At 33.7% G+C, this 14,955-nt stretch overlaps 1 protein-coding gene across 6 annotated transcripts in view; it reads right to left on the reverse strand.

Annotated features, from left to right (window-relative positions):
- The window catches only part of LOC145330898 (putative phospholipid-transporting ATPase IIB), a 23,599-nt gene continuing 8,644 nt past the window's right edge, over positions 1 to 14,955 (reverse strand). For 3 of the 6 annotated variants that reach the window (XM_080175570.1, XM_080175571.1, XM_080175567.1), the window contains 18 exons: positions 14,627 to 14,756; positions 12,866 to 13,013; positions 9,281 to 9,470; positions 8,804 to 8,910; positions 6,913 to 7,292; positions 5,847 to 6,306; positions 5,399 to 5,537; positions 5,169 to 5,223; positions 4,976 to 5,023; positions 4,756 to 4,841; positions 4,491 to 4,564; positions 4,030 to 4,153; positions 3,499 to 3,595; positions 3,011 to 3,058; positions 2,480 to 2,662; positions 1,976 to 2,169; positions 1,601 to 1,705; positions 1 to 1,154 (listed from right to left, as the gene is read on the reverse strand). In XM_080175570.1, coding sequence (XP_080031696.1) covers positions 1,115 to 1,154; positions 1,601 to 1,705; positions 1,976 to 2,169; positions 2,480 to 2,662; positions 3,011 to 3,058; positions 3,499 to 3,595; positions 4,030 to 4,153; positions 4,491 to 4,564; positions 4,756 to 4,841; positions 4,976 to 5,023; positions 5,169 to 5,223; positions 5,399 to 5,537; positions 5,847 to 6,306; positions 6,913 to 7,292; positions 8,804 to 8,910; positions 9,281 to 9,470; positions 12,866 to 13,013; positions 14,627 to 14,756 — 2,608 coding nt within the window. In that variant the 3' untranslated portion in view covers positions 1 to 1,114. The remainder of the gene's footprint in view (positions 1,155 to 1,600; positions 1,706 to 1,975; positions 2,170 to 2,479; positions 2,663 to 3,010; positions 3,059 to 3,498; positions 3,596 to 4,029; positions 4,154 to 4,490; positions 4,565 to 4,755; positions 4,842 to 4,975; positions 5,024 to 5,168; positions 5,224 to 5,398; positions 5,538 to 5,846; positions 6,307 to 6,912; positions 7,293 to 8,803; positions 8,911 to 9,280; positions 9,471 to 12,865; positions 13,014 to 14,626; positions 14,757 to 14,955) is intronic. The other 3 variants (XR_013883592.1, XR_013883588.1, XR_013883584.1) reach the window with 3 other exon arrangements.

Below are 14,955 nucleotides of genomic sequence, written 5' to 3' on the forward strand. Positions count from 1 at the left end.
TAATAATGAGGACTATATTCAACTTTTTTTAGATACATAAATATTTACAATTTTAGCACTGATCAGGTATAATAATAATTACTAGCAGCTACGCCCCTAGAGGCCTTTAGGGACACGTAAAATTGTTTCTTTTCAATCAATATGAAAATCAGCTGTTTACCAAAAATATTTTAGTCGCTAATTGCCAAAAATGTCCGCTAGCCAGCGTTTTTTTTATTGTTGGCAATTTCTTTAAGGGATGGTGGTGGTACCCTCCCCCAAAATAGTTATAAACCTTCCTATGATCTATGAAAAGCTACCCTGTAAATGTCCAAGGATTACCATATCGGTTCAGTGGTTAGCAAGATCCTTCGGAACAAACTGACAGACATCCTGTTACTTTATTATAAGGATTATAATAATTAAAATAAAAAATCACAGATAACTTATTAACTAGTCTAATCATAAATATTTGCCTACAACACATATCACAAATTACAATAATAAATAAAATATATAAAAATTAGAACTGCCTATTTGGTTTTGTTATGGAGACCACATTAAAATTAATTTTACTTTTCATGAAAAATGAAATATTTATTTAAGGCGCCGTTGGGTATATATAAAATAGCGGATGTACATCAAAATTTTTATCAGAGGGGATCGGATTGGGGGAGGGGAAGTTCAAGTTACTCAAGAATTTTCCGCCAGTTAAGCTACGTTTGTACCAGTTAATGCATCCCCTTCTATATCAGAGATGACAAAAATCGTAAAATAAGCATATTTATCGAAAACGGATTCGATACCCATGTATTTACGCAGATATCGGATTTACGAAATTTGATTAGCGGATTAATCCCAAACGGAAAAATATGCAGATTCGGATTACTATCTCTGTTTTATATCTAATTACTACGGTTGATACAAAAGAAAATAAATAAACGCAGGTCCGGAAATCGACTCTTTACTTGATAAAAAATAAAGACTTTAAATGCCAAAAAAAAAACTAATCTTAATCAACATAATGAAAAAAGAATTTTTAAATAGGGGGTAATATTTAACTGCAAACCATGTTATTAATTCTTGGTTTTGATATCTTCTCGTTGATGCTTTGATTTTTAATTTGTTATTGTATTTACTGCAGTTTCTGATAGGCCGGTGGACTGAACCATTCACTGAAAATAAAAAGAATTAAAAACACTGTACATGGGTGAAAGACAATCATATGGCATGTAAATGAGATTATACTGTATCTTTGTTATGCTTTAGCTATACTCGAACTCTCCACCCCTAGGCCTATAATAGAGTACCAAAATCCAGGGAGGAAGGTAACATTAGACTGTTTATTACAATAGTCCCCAAAGTTTATGTAAAATAACGTTATATTCGTTGGCATAACAACTTTGTGGACTTTAACTGAATTTTTATTGGATGGTTTAATAAGTTAAGTGTCCAAACGTCTCAACCAATAATTGTAATCTACAGTAGGAGTAATTTCGTCTTTTATCATTTGAGATGAACATCAATTTATCGGCCATTGTCTCAGCCCTTTAAAAACCGCGCGCATCTCCTAAACTAACTCTCTGAAATTATCATAATATATCACTAAAACACTATTTACCTGAGAAATTTGATAATGTATAATGGAAGACAAGAAAGCGCAGTAATAACCAGGGTTTTCCAAATAAATGCAACTGATTTTATAAACTCAGAATCAAAGAAGTCCCTGAAGTAAAAAGTTTAATATTAGAAAAGCGTAAAAATCTGAAAGATTAGTAGGTATATCTCCAAAAAAACAAAAATCTAGAATTTTGGGAATTTGCTTTTGATGAAAATCTTTTTATAGGTGTTACGTTTTAACATTAGATTATATTACATTGTACTTTAGCATACGTGTGCAGAATATGGAGTCTATTATTATTTTTCTGTTTCTTTTTAAAAACTTGTCAAAAACCTAACTTAATCCACCTTAAATCAAACTCCTTAAAATTGTTACCTTAATATAATAAGAGATAGAAAGTATATAATAATGCTGGCGAGCTCCGCCACGAGCATCAGCGGGTGCCAGGTCTTGATGGTGAGGGCCACCATGGTCAACTCTGTCAGGATCAGAGCTGTGAAGCTGATGGCTACAACGTGGATAAATTCATCCTCAAAGAGTAACAGGGCACCAAACATAATTATTCCTCCCTAAAATTATTTACATTAAAATCTTTCCAATGCCAATTCTTCTAGAGCATGAGAAATTCTTAATTCACATTTTTTTCATAGTTCCATAGAGGCGAATCTCGTACAAATATAATTAACAGTTATAGAGTGACAGAACTTAAAAGTTAAATAAACAACTTAACTAGAAATCTGAAAAAAAGTTGTCCTTTCGTAAAATTCATTTACGTACGAACTTCCAATAAAATATTTACAGCAACAAAAATTTTCGACATAGACATTTATTTTAAACTTTTGCAACTGAAATTTTAATTATGGGGAAACTAACTTATACCTGATAAATAGAAATCAAACACCAGATGAAGAAAGTCTTGTATGTCAGAGATCTGCCCTTGGTCAACTCTTTATATAACTCCGGGTACATGATGGCTATCTGGGCACTCACATCTCTGTCCAACACAAGGGAGAACACGGGCAGCATTGTGTACACAGTGGCATACCCGACCATCAAGAAGCCCTGAAAAAAATCATACTTCTATCTTTATGATTTTTATATGTTTTAACATTATCCTTAAAAGGGAGGGGTCAATATTGTAGACATTTCGTAATTAAAATATGAAATAGGTAGTATGAAAGGCTAAAAAAAACTCTGTAGCCTCCTAAAAAGAAGCGTTCGAGATAGGAATATTCAAATTAATGAATTTTTTTCTTCTTTAAAAAAAATACCTAAACATCCCATCGAGGCGAACATCTTTAATCTTTTTCATAATTAAAAAATATAGAAGGGCGGGAAAGGACCGACTTTAGTGTGTTCCTATGACTGTAAACAACGCTTATAGTGTAGCTTTGCTACTAAAAACTCTACCTGATATAATGAAACACTGGAAAAGTAAAATACAGCAGAGAAAACAGCCTAAAATAACAATAATAGATTAATAAAATATTAATCTTGAAGATAAAATTTTTTTAAAAACATATCAACTATTAAACAGCTAAAAACAAAAAGAAAGGTTCAAGTTATTCATTTAGAAAGCTAATAAAATACAGATAAAATTGTTCTTAAAAACTAAAAAACTGCTGCCAGGGGTATAGTATATTTTCTGCATGGGATCCCCTGCTATTGGGAGGGGAGAAAAAAAGGAAAAATTATGAGAGGGAAAAAGTAAATCTGTCATCAAGTTTACACAATTTTCGACAGAGAGAGGAAAAGTAAAGCTCAATAATGAATGACCTTAATGATTTGCAGCTCTGAAAAGCTATTTAATAAGATAAAAGAAAAGCCAATTTGAATCTTATGCAGAATATACACCCCTGAAAACTGTAGAAATCAATAACTGGTTGAAAAATTGTCACCTGCATGACAGTAATAATGAGACCTCTATGAATGACAAACTGAGATAAACTTGCAGATCTCTTGTAACTATTTCTTCCATGGACCAATAAAAGACGACCTACACCACAGTTATGTTGTCAGATTTAGATTTTATTATATAAATTTTAATTCCCATAAAAAATATTCAAAACTTCATTCTTAGGCTTTTATAATCCTTATTGTTGTACAGTGATAGTATTTTAGCATATTATAATGGACAGCTTTCCACGGATAGTAAAATTTTTAGGAATAATTTCTGTTTTATCTGCTCAGATGGATTAATTCTATAATTTTTATATTGGAAAATTGTCTGTAATACGATAAGATAAATAATTTAGCTAAAAATCGGCTCTAACTAAATAAAATTAATCGCATTCGAAGACATACGGGAAAATGTAAAGTAATATTATACTGTCAAGTCTAGTTCCAGAATATCTTGTTTATTTGTAATGGTGCATGACTCTCCAAAATCTAATCTACTAGAAATAAGTTTAAAAATCTGACAACCCTTTCCTATATGTGAAAACTGGGACAGTGAGAAGTCTGAGGCAAGACTAGCCTGTTTCCCCTCCTTTCCAACAATACCAATTCCCACGCTAGCTGCCTGGATCATACTTACATCGTTACCACCATCGCCTGAATAAAAAAGGTCAAAAGTTCTAATTCAAAAAGGCTCCTAATAAGGTTAAAAAATCAAGGTTTAATTAAAATCATACATTTCAATATATGTATATAGCCTATAAACATTACATTACTTCTTTTTATTTGATTTTAAAGCAAGAAAAGCTTTAGATTTACTTCACATCCCCCTAGAGCGAAGCCCTAAAATCTATTAAAATAATGGTGCAATGAATGAAATTTAAATATAACAGAATGAATTTGAATCAAAATTTATACCAAAATAAATATATTATTTCGACCTAGACATATTAAGGAGGACATAGTTTATTATCATTATGTCAAATAAACAAACCTATAGCTGCAGATATTTTGCCGGTATGCCTTTCTAGAAGTCTAACTACAGCAGCTTTCTGTTCAGGTGAACACCTAAAATATTAGATCTTATTAATCAAAACAAAGATCTTTTTTTTCAAAATAATATTTCCAGTTTGGCTTCAAAACCAATTAGTATCCGCTGGATTGGAACCTGTTCTGCCAACAAATCTGGAATCAATCATATAATTTTCATTTTACTACCCGCGGAAAACTGTCTTCTATAATAACTATTAGAAACTGACCTGCAGGCGACGACAGCTGGTGCAAGGGCGATCAGTTCCATCAGTTCATGCTCATAATATTCCAGACAAACCTCCAGAGAACTTCCCTGAAAATTAAAAAAAAACATTAAACGCCATATTCATTTGAATACTTCGTCTTCAACTAATAGTAATCCGAGTGAAATGCTAAATTTTGTCATATTGTTTCATTTTAAAGAGATATGTATTATTAAAATCTTACTTGAATGACAAGAGCTGTATCTTGTTTACGGCGGAAGGCATTCAATTCCTAAAAATAAATACATTAAGCTTACACAATGGTACCTTATAAAAATAATGCTATTAAATTGAAATATCTTTAACTTAAAAACTTTTTGGATTTTGTCAAGTTGTGATATATTTGTTATTTTTACTATGTATATAAACAAAATAACCTGATGTGCTTCACTTCTTGAGGTTACATTCTTGAAAATATGAATATTTTGAGTCCTAAAATAAAAATATATGCAATAGGTATGTATCCTTTAATAGTTCAATTTATTTCCAATCTTTAAAAAGGTATCTATAGAAGTAATGATTAATTGTTATTTAATTTGGTTTCAATTGAGTTAACTTTAAATAATTCCGCAATCAGAATCATTTGGGAACTAAATTTTATATGTACCTTGAAACAAGCTGGCTGGATTTAGCGATACAGGTTGCAGTTTCCAGTTTGTCACCAGTCAACATCCACACACGAATTCCAGCGTTTCTTAAAAGTTCCAGAGTTTGACGCACTCCGTCCTGTAGCTTATCTTCCACACCTAAACGTAAAAAAATCAATTAAAGCGTATGTTTTATATTTATAGTTTCTCTTTTTTTTAAAGGTTATCTGTAATGAAAATAGATTCCTTTAGACTCCTAATGCGTGATTTTCATTAGTGTAGCAAATACTTAACTTTTTCTTGTAAACTTATTGTTACTAGGGTACCTAATGAAAAGCAAGTTGTAGAATTCTTGTAGAATTGGTAATATGTCATATCTAATTTTTGCAACTATTTAGGCATGATATTTGAACTTAATTTTTATAAAAAAGCTGCTTAAGCTTAGTTTGGATAAAAAAAATAGGTAACCTGTAACGCAAAGCAATGTCATGTCTCTCTGTAAGCTTTCAACAACAGCTGCCACCTGTGCCGACCTATTGACCACGCTGAGCATAGCTGCGCTGTGCCGCTGCTCAAAATCAGCATACGCTTCATCCGACAGATTCTTCTTGGCCACCACCAGGGTGCGAAGACCCTCGCGAGCCATATTATCCACCTCTTCGGACAACCAGTCATTATATTCTACAATAGGAGCCATGACTGTGTCAGCCCCTTTCATATAGAACACAATCTGCCCCGTGCTCTGATCGCGTAGAATAATTCCCATCCGCTTGGTCTCCGAGGTGAAGGGGAACATTTTGAGTATCTCGTATCCGAGTGTTGAGCCGTCCGGCCCAGTAAGTGTGATGTGTTTCAGGGTTCGGTTTGTGAGTTTGAGTCCCAGGGTTGCGGTCCATTCCACCAAGGCCACTTCGTCCGGACTGCTCGCCTAACATAAATCAAGATAAATTAAATCTTATACTAAAAAATAAATTGTTCGAAAAAAATACAATTACAAGCCTAATTCTATAACAAAATAACTGCAATTGCAGATTTTCAAAAATTATCAGACTAAAAGTTTGGAAAAAGTTAGGTACTAATTTACTTTGTCCTATCCAATCATTGTCCATCTGCATCCCTTAAAACAAGTTTTAAAACAACATACATAGCCCTTCCGGTCTTATTATCTTCTAATACTAAGAAACGAAAAATAAGCAAGGAAAATGACATGTAGTGGCAAGTCAAAATAATATCTAGCACTAAAGTGTAATATTTTAGGTTGTGTACACGTAAAATGAGTACGTTCAGAGGAGAAAATTCGGGTAACTACTATTACCTAGTCCCTTTCGTGACATCGCCGCTCCTCTTTAGGGGCATTTCGTCGTATTTACTCAGTAGCTTTTGATAGGTTAGTTTATGTTAGATGATTGCCCCGCAGGATTAGAGCCTCCCGCAGGGGCCAGAAATAGGAGGAAAGCTACTGTGAAAATACGACGAAACGCTCCTTAAGAGGCGATGTCACTAAAGGGGCTAAACCCGAAAATTCAAATCTTACCTGATAGCTGACAGGGCCTTCTCTACATCTATCTGATTCTGCCAGGCTGTCACCACCCTCTTGTCCACTACCTTCATCATACACAGGCGTCACGTTATGGCACAACGCCAGTGCAGTAACTGCCTCGGTGATCTTTTCCCGTTCTCCTAAATGACGTTTTCCCGACGCCCCCGACCGTTTGGACAATCGTCTGCCCTCACTTAATTCACTGGCTATGCTTGATTGCAGCTCATCAAACGTATCTGAACTGTATGAAGTGGTTCCCATGTGCAGTTTCTTGAAGATCATCTGGTTCATGGTTAAGGTACCAGTCTTGTCTGATAATAGGTAGGTAACACGACCTAGTTCCTCGGGGATTGTTGTAGACCTTGCCTGTGTGCCTAAATGTAACATTTATTAAAATATATTAAAACCAGCAGCTACGCCCCTATGGAATAGATGGGGGGGGGGGGGGTGAAACCCTCCCTCAAAATAATTACAAGCCTTCCAATTAAGATGTAGGTATAAAATAAGAGTGTAGGATATTTAATACTTAAGATCGATGGGTTTAAGATATTTTTTGTTTGCTTTCCTTACCCTATTAATAAAGATATTTAATTGATTTATATTATATCAGGGGTGTATTATATTCTGAACAAGATTCATTTTTTTCCTCTGTTGCAAATTTTTTTTTTCCCTCCTAGTTTTTTCCAGCAAGGAAGGATATAAAATGAAAAAATATTTTAAAAACTCTTTATTTTATTCCTATTATCCCCCCTCCCACATATTCCTTTAGTTTTTTATACCAAAAAGGTGAGAAAAATGGAAAAAAAATGCATTCAGTTCTCTAAATTTTTACATTTTTTTCCCCCAACCACATATTTTTTATCCCCCCCCCCCCCCTCAGCAGGGTCAAATTCGAAAATATACACCCCTGTATTATATATGTAACTTACTAAACAATAAAAATGTTTTGAAAGTTTCAGTAAAAAAGATCCTTTTTCTGTTCTTTATATAATACAAATTATTATTAAGAAAACATTAAAATCTACCTAATTAAAAAAAATAGCGGCAATTATACAAACCAGTGTTCCGTAGCCGGGAGCAGCAACATTTTTGGTGGAGCCGGAGCCGTATTTTTCGTTAAAAACGGCTCCGGCTCCGGATTAGCTAAAAATGATTTTTTAAAGTAATATTATAATTTGGCAACGGTCTATTTCCATATAATAAACTGAAAAACTATTGTTACTTAACAAATAGACACACATCCTTCTACTTTTATATAGCTTTAATCAAATAAAAGCAAAATATTTTATATTATTTATTTTATTTTATCATATTCAATAATGAAAAAAAATTGATATATTAATTTTAAGGTAGGAGCCGGAGCTGGAGCCGGTGCCGCATCAAAATTATACGGCTCCGACACCCTGATACAAACTATGTATAATATAAATTTCGAGAATGTACCAATAAGTTAACTATAATATACATAGTAAGAAATCCTATCATATAAAAGTAAGCAAAGGATCTCGCCAACTGCCTAACCGAAGTAGTTTTCCTGCACAATGAAGCTTTTAAAAGGTCCAGGGGAGGTTTTAACTATTTTGGGGGAGGGTATCTTCCACATTCACTGCCCCTAAAAACTTCTAGGGGCGTAGCCGCTAGTAGTTATATATAGAATATATATCTAGACTTATAAAAAAAAAATTCAAACAAAAATCCGTAATTCTTTATATTGATGGTTAACAAAAATAACTACAACTAGATAACTACTTAAAGAAAATTTTAACGTCTAACAATTACAAACCAACGTACCTATCGACAATATTTTTTTAGAAGCTTAGGTAACTTTGAAAACAAATAATCAACAAATGCTAATTTTTTTAACGACTTTCTTATTAATTGTTACCTGGGATTTCATTATCTCTGCCAATACTCCAGGAATAGAATATTTTGCCCAAATCCAAGTTGACCCTCAAGCTGATGGGAATAAGGTAGGAAAACAGAAGAACAAACCTAAAACAATAAATATTTAGTATCAAAACTAATTTATTTTGTATTTAAATAAGCTTAAACTTATGAATTGATTCAAACATTTTCCCCTTTTAAAAAAAAGCGGTACCTTTTAGTGATTAGCGAAAACAGAACCCCCCCCCCCCCCCTAATTTGAAATAAATGAAAAATAAGAGGAGTAGTTCTTATTCTTCTCAAGACTTTTCCTGCGGGGCTACCCGGTACCCAATATAACAAACCTTAACCTTAGGGTTAAAAATGAACACAAAAACCTACCCTTCCTATTTTGAATTTGAATAAAAATTAGGCCGAGTTGGGGAGTTTGTGCTTGACTAGGCTATTGACTCTTACGAAAAACATAAAATAAGTTTACCTGAACATATAAAGATACCAGGGACCATCAAATCCTTTGAGTGCAACCATAATAACAGCCAACACAATAGTGGCGATAAACAGAACCTTTGTGATACCATTGAGCTCCTGGTCAATAAGTCCAACTTTACTTCTGGGCTGACTGTTGTTCATAGCTGCCCGACATTCGGGTCCTGTATACACGACTAAACCTAAAGGCATAATATTAGTTTAAGGCAAAATAATTTAGAATAGGATGACAAGATTAAAATGGGTAGATTATATTCTGGCAACTATAGGGGTTAGTTTTGAGAGTCTTTTTATAGTTTAAGAAAACCAATGGATTGATAGCCGTACAATTTTCAGAAAAATTAGCTTTGGTATTAAGAATACTAGGGTACACTAGTTACGAAAAATGAAATATTTCATTAAATACAAAGTAAGGGGGAATAATAAAAAAAAGAAACTTAATATAAACTGTAGTTGTATCTTTAAAAGTTTTAATACGAAATAAGGGGGGGGGGAAGTTCTGACACTTTCGCGTAAACGGTGAGTATAGGCTTTATCTTTGGACTGAGAGGATAGGTTATTAGGGATTAAATCATTCTTATATGATGAATTTCCCCCAGATTTAAGATTTTTTGGATAGGCCTCCAGGTTCCGGAGCTCCAGGCCTCCAGGTGGTCTCTGGACAGGAAAAAAAATAAAAAAATTCTTATTTGAACAGTTAGAGGTAAGTTTATAAAACAACATAAGCTTCTTTTTATATATTATTCATATATTTGAAGAAAAAATCACAATCGGCCTCCAGGTTCAGGTGCTGCAGGCCTCCAGGTGGCCTCTGGACAGGTAAAAAATCAAAATTTCTTATTTGAACAGTTAGAGGTAAGTTTATTAAACAACATAAGCTTCTTTTTATATATTATTCATATATTTGAAGAAAAAATTACAATTGGCCTCCAGGTTCAGGTGCTGCAGGCCTCCAGGTGGCCTCTGGACAGGTAAAAAATCAAAATTTCTTATTTGAACAGTTAGAGGTAAGTTTATAAAACAACATAAGCTTCTTTTTATATATTACTCATATATTTGAAGAAAAAATTACAATCGGCCTCCAGGTTCAGGTGCTGCAGGCCTCCAGGTGGCCTCTGGACAGGTAAAAAATCAAAATTTCTTATTTGAACAGTTAGAGGTAAGTTTATTAAACAACATAAGCTTCTTTTTATATATTATTCATATATTTGAAGAAAAAATTACAATCGGCCTCCAGGTTCAGGTGCTGCAGGCCTCCAGGTGGCCTCTGGACAGGTAAAAAATCAAAATTTCTTATTTGAACAGTTAGAGGTAGGTTTATATAACAACATAAGCTTCATTTATATATTATTCACATATTTGAAGAAAAATTACAATCGGCCTCCAGGTTCAGGTGCTGCAGGCCTCCAGGTGGCCTCTGGACAGGTAAAAAATCAAAATTTCTTATTTGAACAGTTAGAGGTAAGTTTATTAAACAACATAAGCTTCTTTTTATATATTATTCATATATTTGAAGATAAAATTACAATCGGCCTCCAGGTTCAGGTGCTGCAGGCCTCCAGGTGGCCTCTGGACAGGTAAAAAATCAAATTTTTTTTATTTGAACAGTTAGAGGTAAGTTTATAAAACACCATAAGCTTCTTTTTTTATATTATTCATATATTTGAAGAAAAAATTACAATCGGCCTCCAGGTTCAGGTGCTGCAGGCCTCCAGGTGGCTTCTGGACAGGTAAAAAATCAAAATTTCTTATTTGAACAGTTAGAGGTAAGTTTATAAAACAACATAAGCTTCTTTTTATATATTATTCATAAATCTGAAGAAAAAATTACAATTGGCCTCCAGGTTCAGGTGCTGCAGGCCTCAAGGTGGCCTCTGGACAGGTAAAAAATCAAAATTTCTTATTTGAACAGTTAGAGGTAAGTTTATAAAACAACATAAGCTTCTTTTTATATATTATTTAAATATTTAAAGAAAAACTTACTATCAGTCTCCAGGTTTGGGTGCTGCAGGCCTCCAGGTTGTCTCTGGACATGTAAAAAATCAATATTTCTTATTTGAACAGATAGAGGTATACTTGTAAAACAAAGTAAGCATATTTTCAATAAAATTTTCAATTTTTAATAAAAGCTGTTTTTATCACTGGATACCTTTCCTGAGTTCGCCTGGAATCCACAAAACTAGGAGCTGTAATTAATAACTGATGATAGTTTTACCTATTATTAAAATTGTTAATGACATTTGAAATTAATTTTATGTTTGTTTTTATTTAACTTCTAACTCTTAAGGTAAACTTTTATTTTCGAATACATGGCCTGATTCCCAATGGTCATTACAATAAAATATGGATGGTAGTTTAAATTTTTGGTTTCAATGAGGTAAGTAGGTAATATTTGAAAATATGCTTACTTTGTTTTACAAGTATACCTCTATCTGTTCAAATAAGAAATATTGATTTTTTACATGTCCAGAGACAACCTGGAGGCCTGCAGCACCCAAACCTGGAGACTGATAGTAAGTTTTTCTTTAAATATTTAAATAATATATAAAAAGAAGTTATAAACTTACCTCTAACTGTTCAAATAAGAAATTTTGATTTTTTACCTGTCCAGAGGCCACCTTGAGGCCTGCAGCACCTGAACCTGGAGGCCAATTGTAATTTTTTCTTCAGATTTATGAATAATATATAAAAAGAAGCTTATGTTGTTTTAAAACTTACCTCTAACTGTTCAAATAAGAAATTTTGATTTTTTACCTGTCCAGAAGCCACCTGGAGGCCTGCAGCACCTGAACCTGGAGGCCGATTGTAATTTTTTCTTCAAATATATGAATAATACAAAAAAAGAAGCTTATGGTGTTTTATAAACTTACCTCTAACTGTTCAAATAAGAAATTTTGATTTTTTACCTGTCCAGAGGCCACCTGGAGGCCTGCAGCACCTGAACCTGTAGGCCGATTGTAATTTTTTCTTCAAATATGTGAATAATATATAAAAAGAAGCTTATGTTGTTTTATAAACTTACCTCTAACTGTTCAAATAAGAAATTTTGATTTTTTACCTGTCCAGAGGCCACCTGGAGGCCTGCAGCACCTGAACCTGTAGGCCGATTGTAATTTTTTCTTCAAATATTTGAATAATATATAAAAAGAAGCTTATGTTGTTTTATAAACTTACCTCTAACTGTTCAAATAAGAAATTTTGATTTTTTACCTGTCCAGAGGCCACCTGGAGGCCTGCAGCACCTGAACCTGGAGGCCGATTGTAATTTTTTCTTCAAATATATGAATAATATATAAAAAGAAGCTTATGTTGTTTAATAAACTTACCTCTAACTGTTCAATTAAGGAATTTTTTATTTTTTTACCTGTCCAGAGACCACCTGGAGGCCTGGAGCTCCGGAACCTGGAGGCCTATCCAAAAAATCTTAAATCTGGGGGAAATTCATCATATAAGAATGATTTAATCCCAAATAACCTATCCTCTCAGTCCAAAGATAAAGCCTATACTCACCGTTTACGCGAAAGTGTCAGAACTTCCCCCCCCCCTTAGCTAGTAAAAAAGTAGGCTTGGTTATTACCTGTGGCTACTCCACTGGCGACAACCGCCCCGCACCAGATAGTGTTCTCTATACCCAAACTTTCCTCAGTGGTATCTGCGTCTAGTACGCTCATCTTCCCAATAAAACTGTGGATATCTTTCTGTGGCTTTTCAGCATAAACACTTGCCTTAAATAAAAACCAAAATCAAAATTAATTTTTAGGTTTGTGCTACTAAATATTCTTAAAGGGGGGGGGGGGGGGGTGGCGGCACTAAGAATGAAATGAAAATAGGGAGAGTTTTTTGTTTGTTTGTTTTTAACTTTAGATTAGGTTATATTTAGTACTGGGTAGCAATGCAGGGTTTTAAGGCAAAGGAAAAAACTTCTAAGTAAAAGAGAGAAAAAACAGATTTAATGTATTCTACATTTATTTTAAAACTTAGTCTTACAAAGATAAAATTAAGAAGGTAATATCACAGGTAATTAAAACAAAAATATTTCAACATTCTTAAACAATGCTTGATGGAACTTTAGAATAATCCTTGATTATGGGAGATATCTTTACTGGTTTCGCGGATTTAGTTCTTATGTGTTTACTTCTCTTTGATTTCATGATACAACATAATAGGACAAGTGTTGAAAGTGTAACAAGGATTGTAATTAAAGCAAGAATAAATAGAAGAATATCTTGAGTGGAGTAGGCGGAGATTTCTGTGGATTCTGGTTGATCAACAAGTTTTTCATGAATAATATCTGTTTCAACTGTTGTGGTAGATGTTGTTGTAGGTTTAAACTTTTTAATATCCAACATCCTTGAATCTTGAATACCAGAGTCTGATACAGCAACCACAGCTAGATGTTTGAATCTGTTTTGTGTATATTGATCAAGTTTGTATTGTGTGTAAACTCCAGGTTCTCCTATTATACTCCACATTTGTGTTGAGTCCAGACCAAGAAGGATAGAAACACTTGCACCATCCATTCTCCAGAATACTTGATCTTCATCCTGCCAGAGTTGGACAATGTTTACCTGGATACCAGAATTACTAGAACATCCATGGATACATCCATCTGTACCTGTACACAACCATGAATACTCACACATATGGGGCTCCAGGCACATTCCCATACAAGAGTCATGATCTAATCCAGAGGAATCAAATCTGGAACATTTGCTCAGGCATTGCGCAACTTCCAGTCTTCCAGATAATACAGATTTTACATCCAAGTTTAGTTCACTTGCTTCGCTGGTATTCATCAATGTAATAATGACAAGTAGTTTTGAAAACATAGTTGTTGTTTGTTGGAGTTATTTAGTTAAACTGATGACCTCTATTATTCTTCATTGTGTATTTATATTCGCAATAGGCGGTCAAAATTTAGTTCCGGTCAAAATTACTTAACTCCGGTCATAAAGAGGGAAAAATTCAAGTCAAGAAAAGGAGATGGTTCCGGTCAAAGTGTGAAATCCGTTCAACGTTCGGGTGAAAGGGTTAAAAGTGGGCGGAGTCTTCAACTACATGTTTTGTAGAAGAAGATACATTTGATGAATAAATACATTTTATTAGCAATAATGAATTTAAATATTACTCATTTCGTTAGTTTTGGCAAGGGGTATTTCCAGTCGTAAGAGGTTTGTTGGCGCGCGGTTAGAGTAAGTTATGAGCGGTCAACATTAGTGTCTAGGTAAATAAGGGCAAATTCTTTTTTTAATTTTGGGTCAATTATGTACGATAAGAAGGATTATGCGATGATATTAAAGTTAAAGACGAAGTAAAATTTACGGCTTTTTAACATTACCTGCATTCTAAGTAGATCCTCATCTCTAATCTGAGCCTGTGTGGAGGGTACTGCCAGCCGAAGCTTCCAATCTGTCTCTCCATCCAGCTGATCTGTTCGGATAAAACAGGCACCAGACGATTCTGTAGTCCTATAAATAAGAACTAATTTAAGATCAGAGGCTTTTAGCTATTGAAGCTTGATTAAATTGAGCAATACCATTGTTTTACCACAAACTTTTTTTTGTCTCAAACAGTAAATTTGGTCTTACTGTAACTGCTTTAAGAAATAGAATAAAAATACGGGAAATATTTAGTTTATATTTTTTGGTTCTCTCACCATTTTACACA

This window comes from Acartia tonsa, chromosome 1, assembly GCF_053477335.1.
Source record: "Acartia tonsa isolate MP-2025a chromosome 1, ASM5347733v1, whole genome shotgun sequence".
Taxonomy (NCBI): domain Eukaryota; kingdom Metazoa; phylum Arthropoda; class Copepoda; order Calanoida; family Acartiidae; genus Acartia; species Acartia tonsa.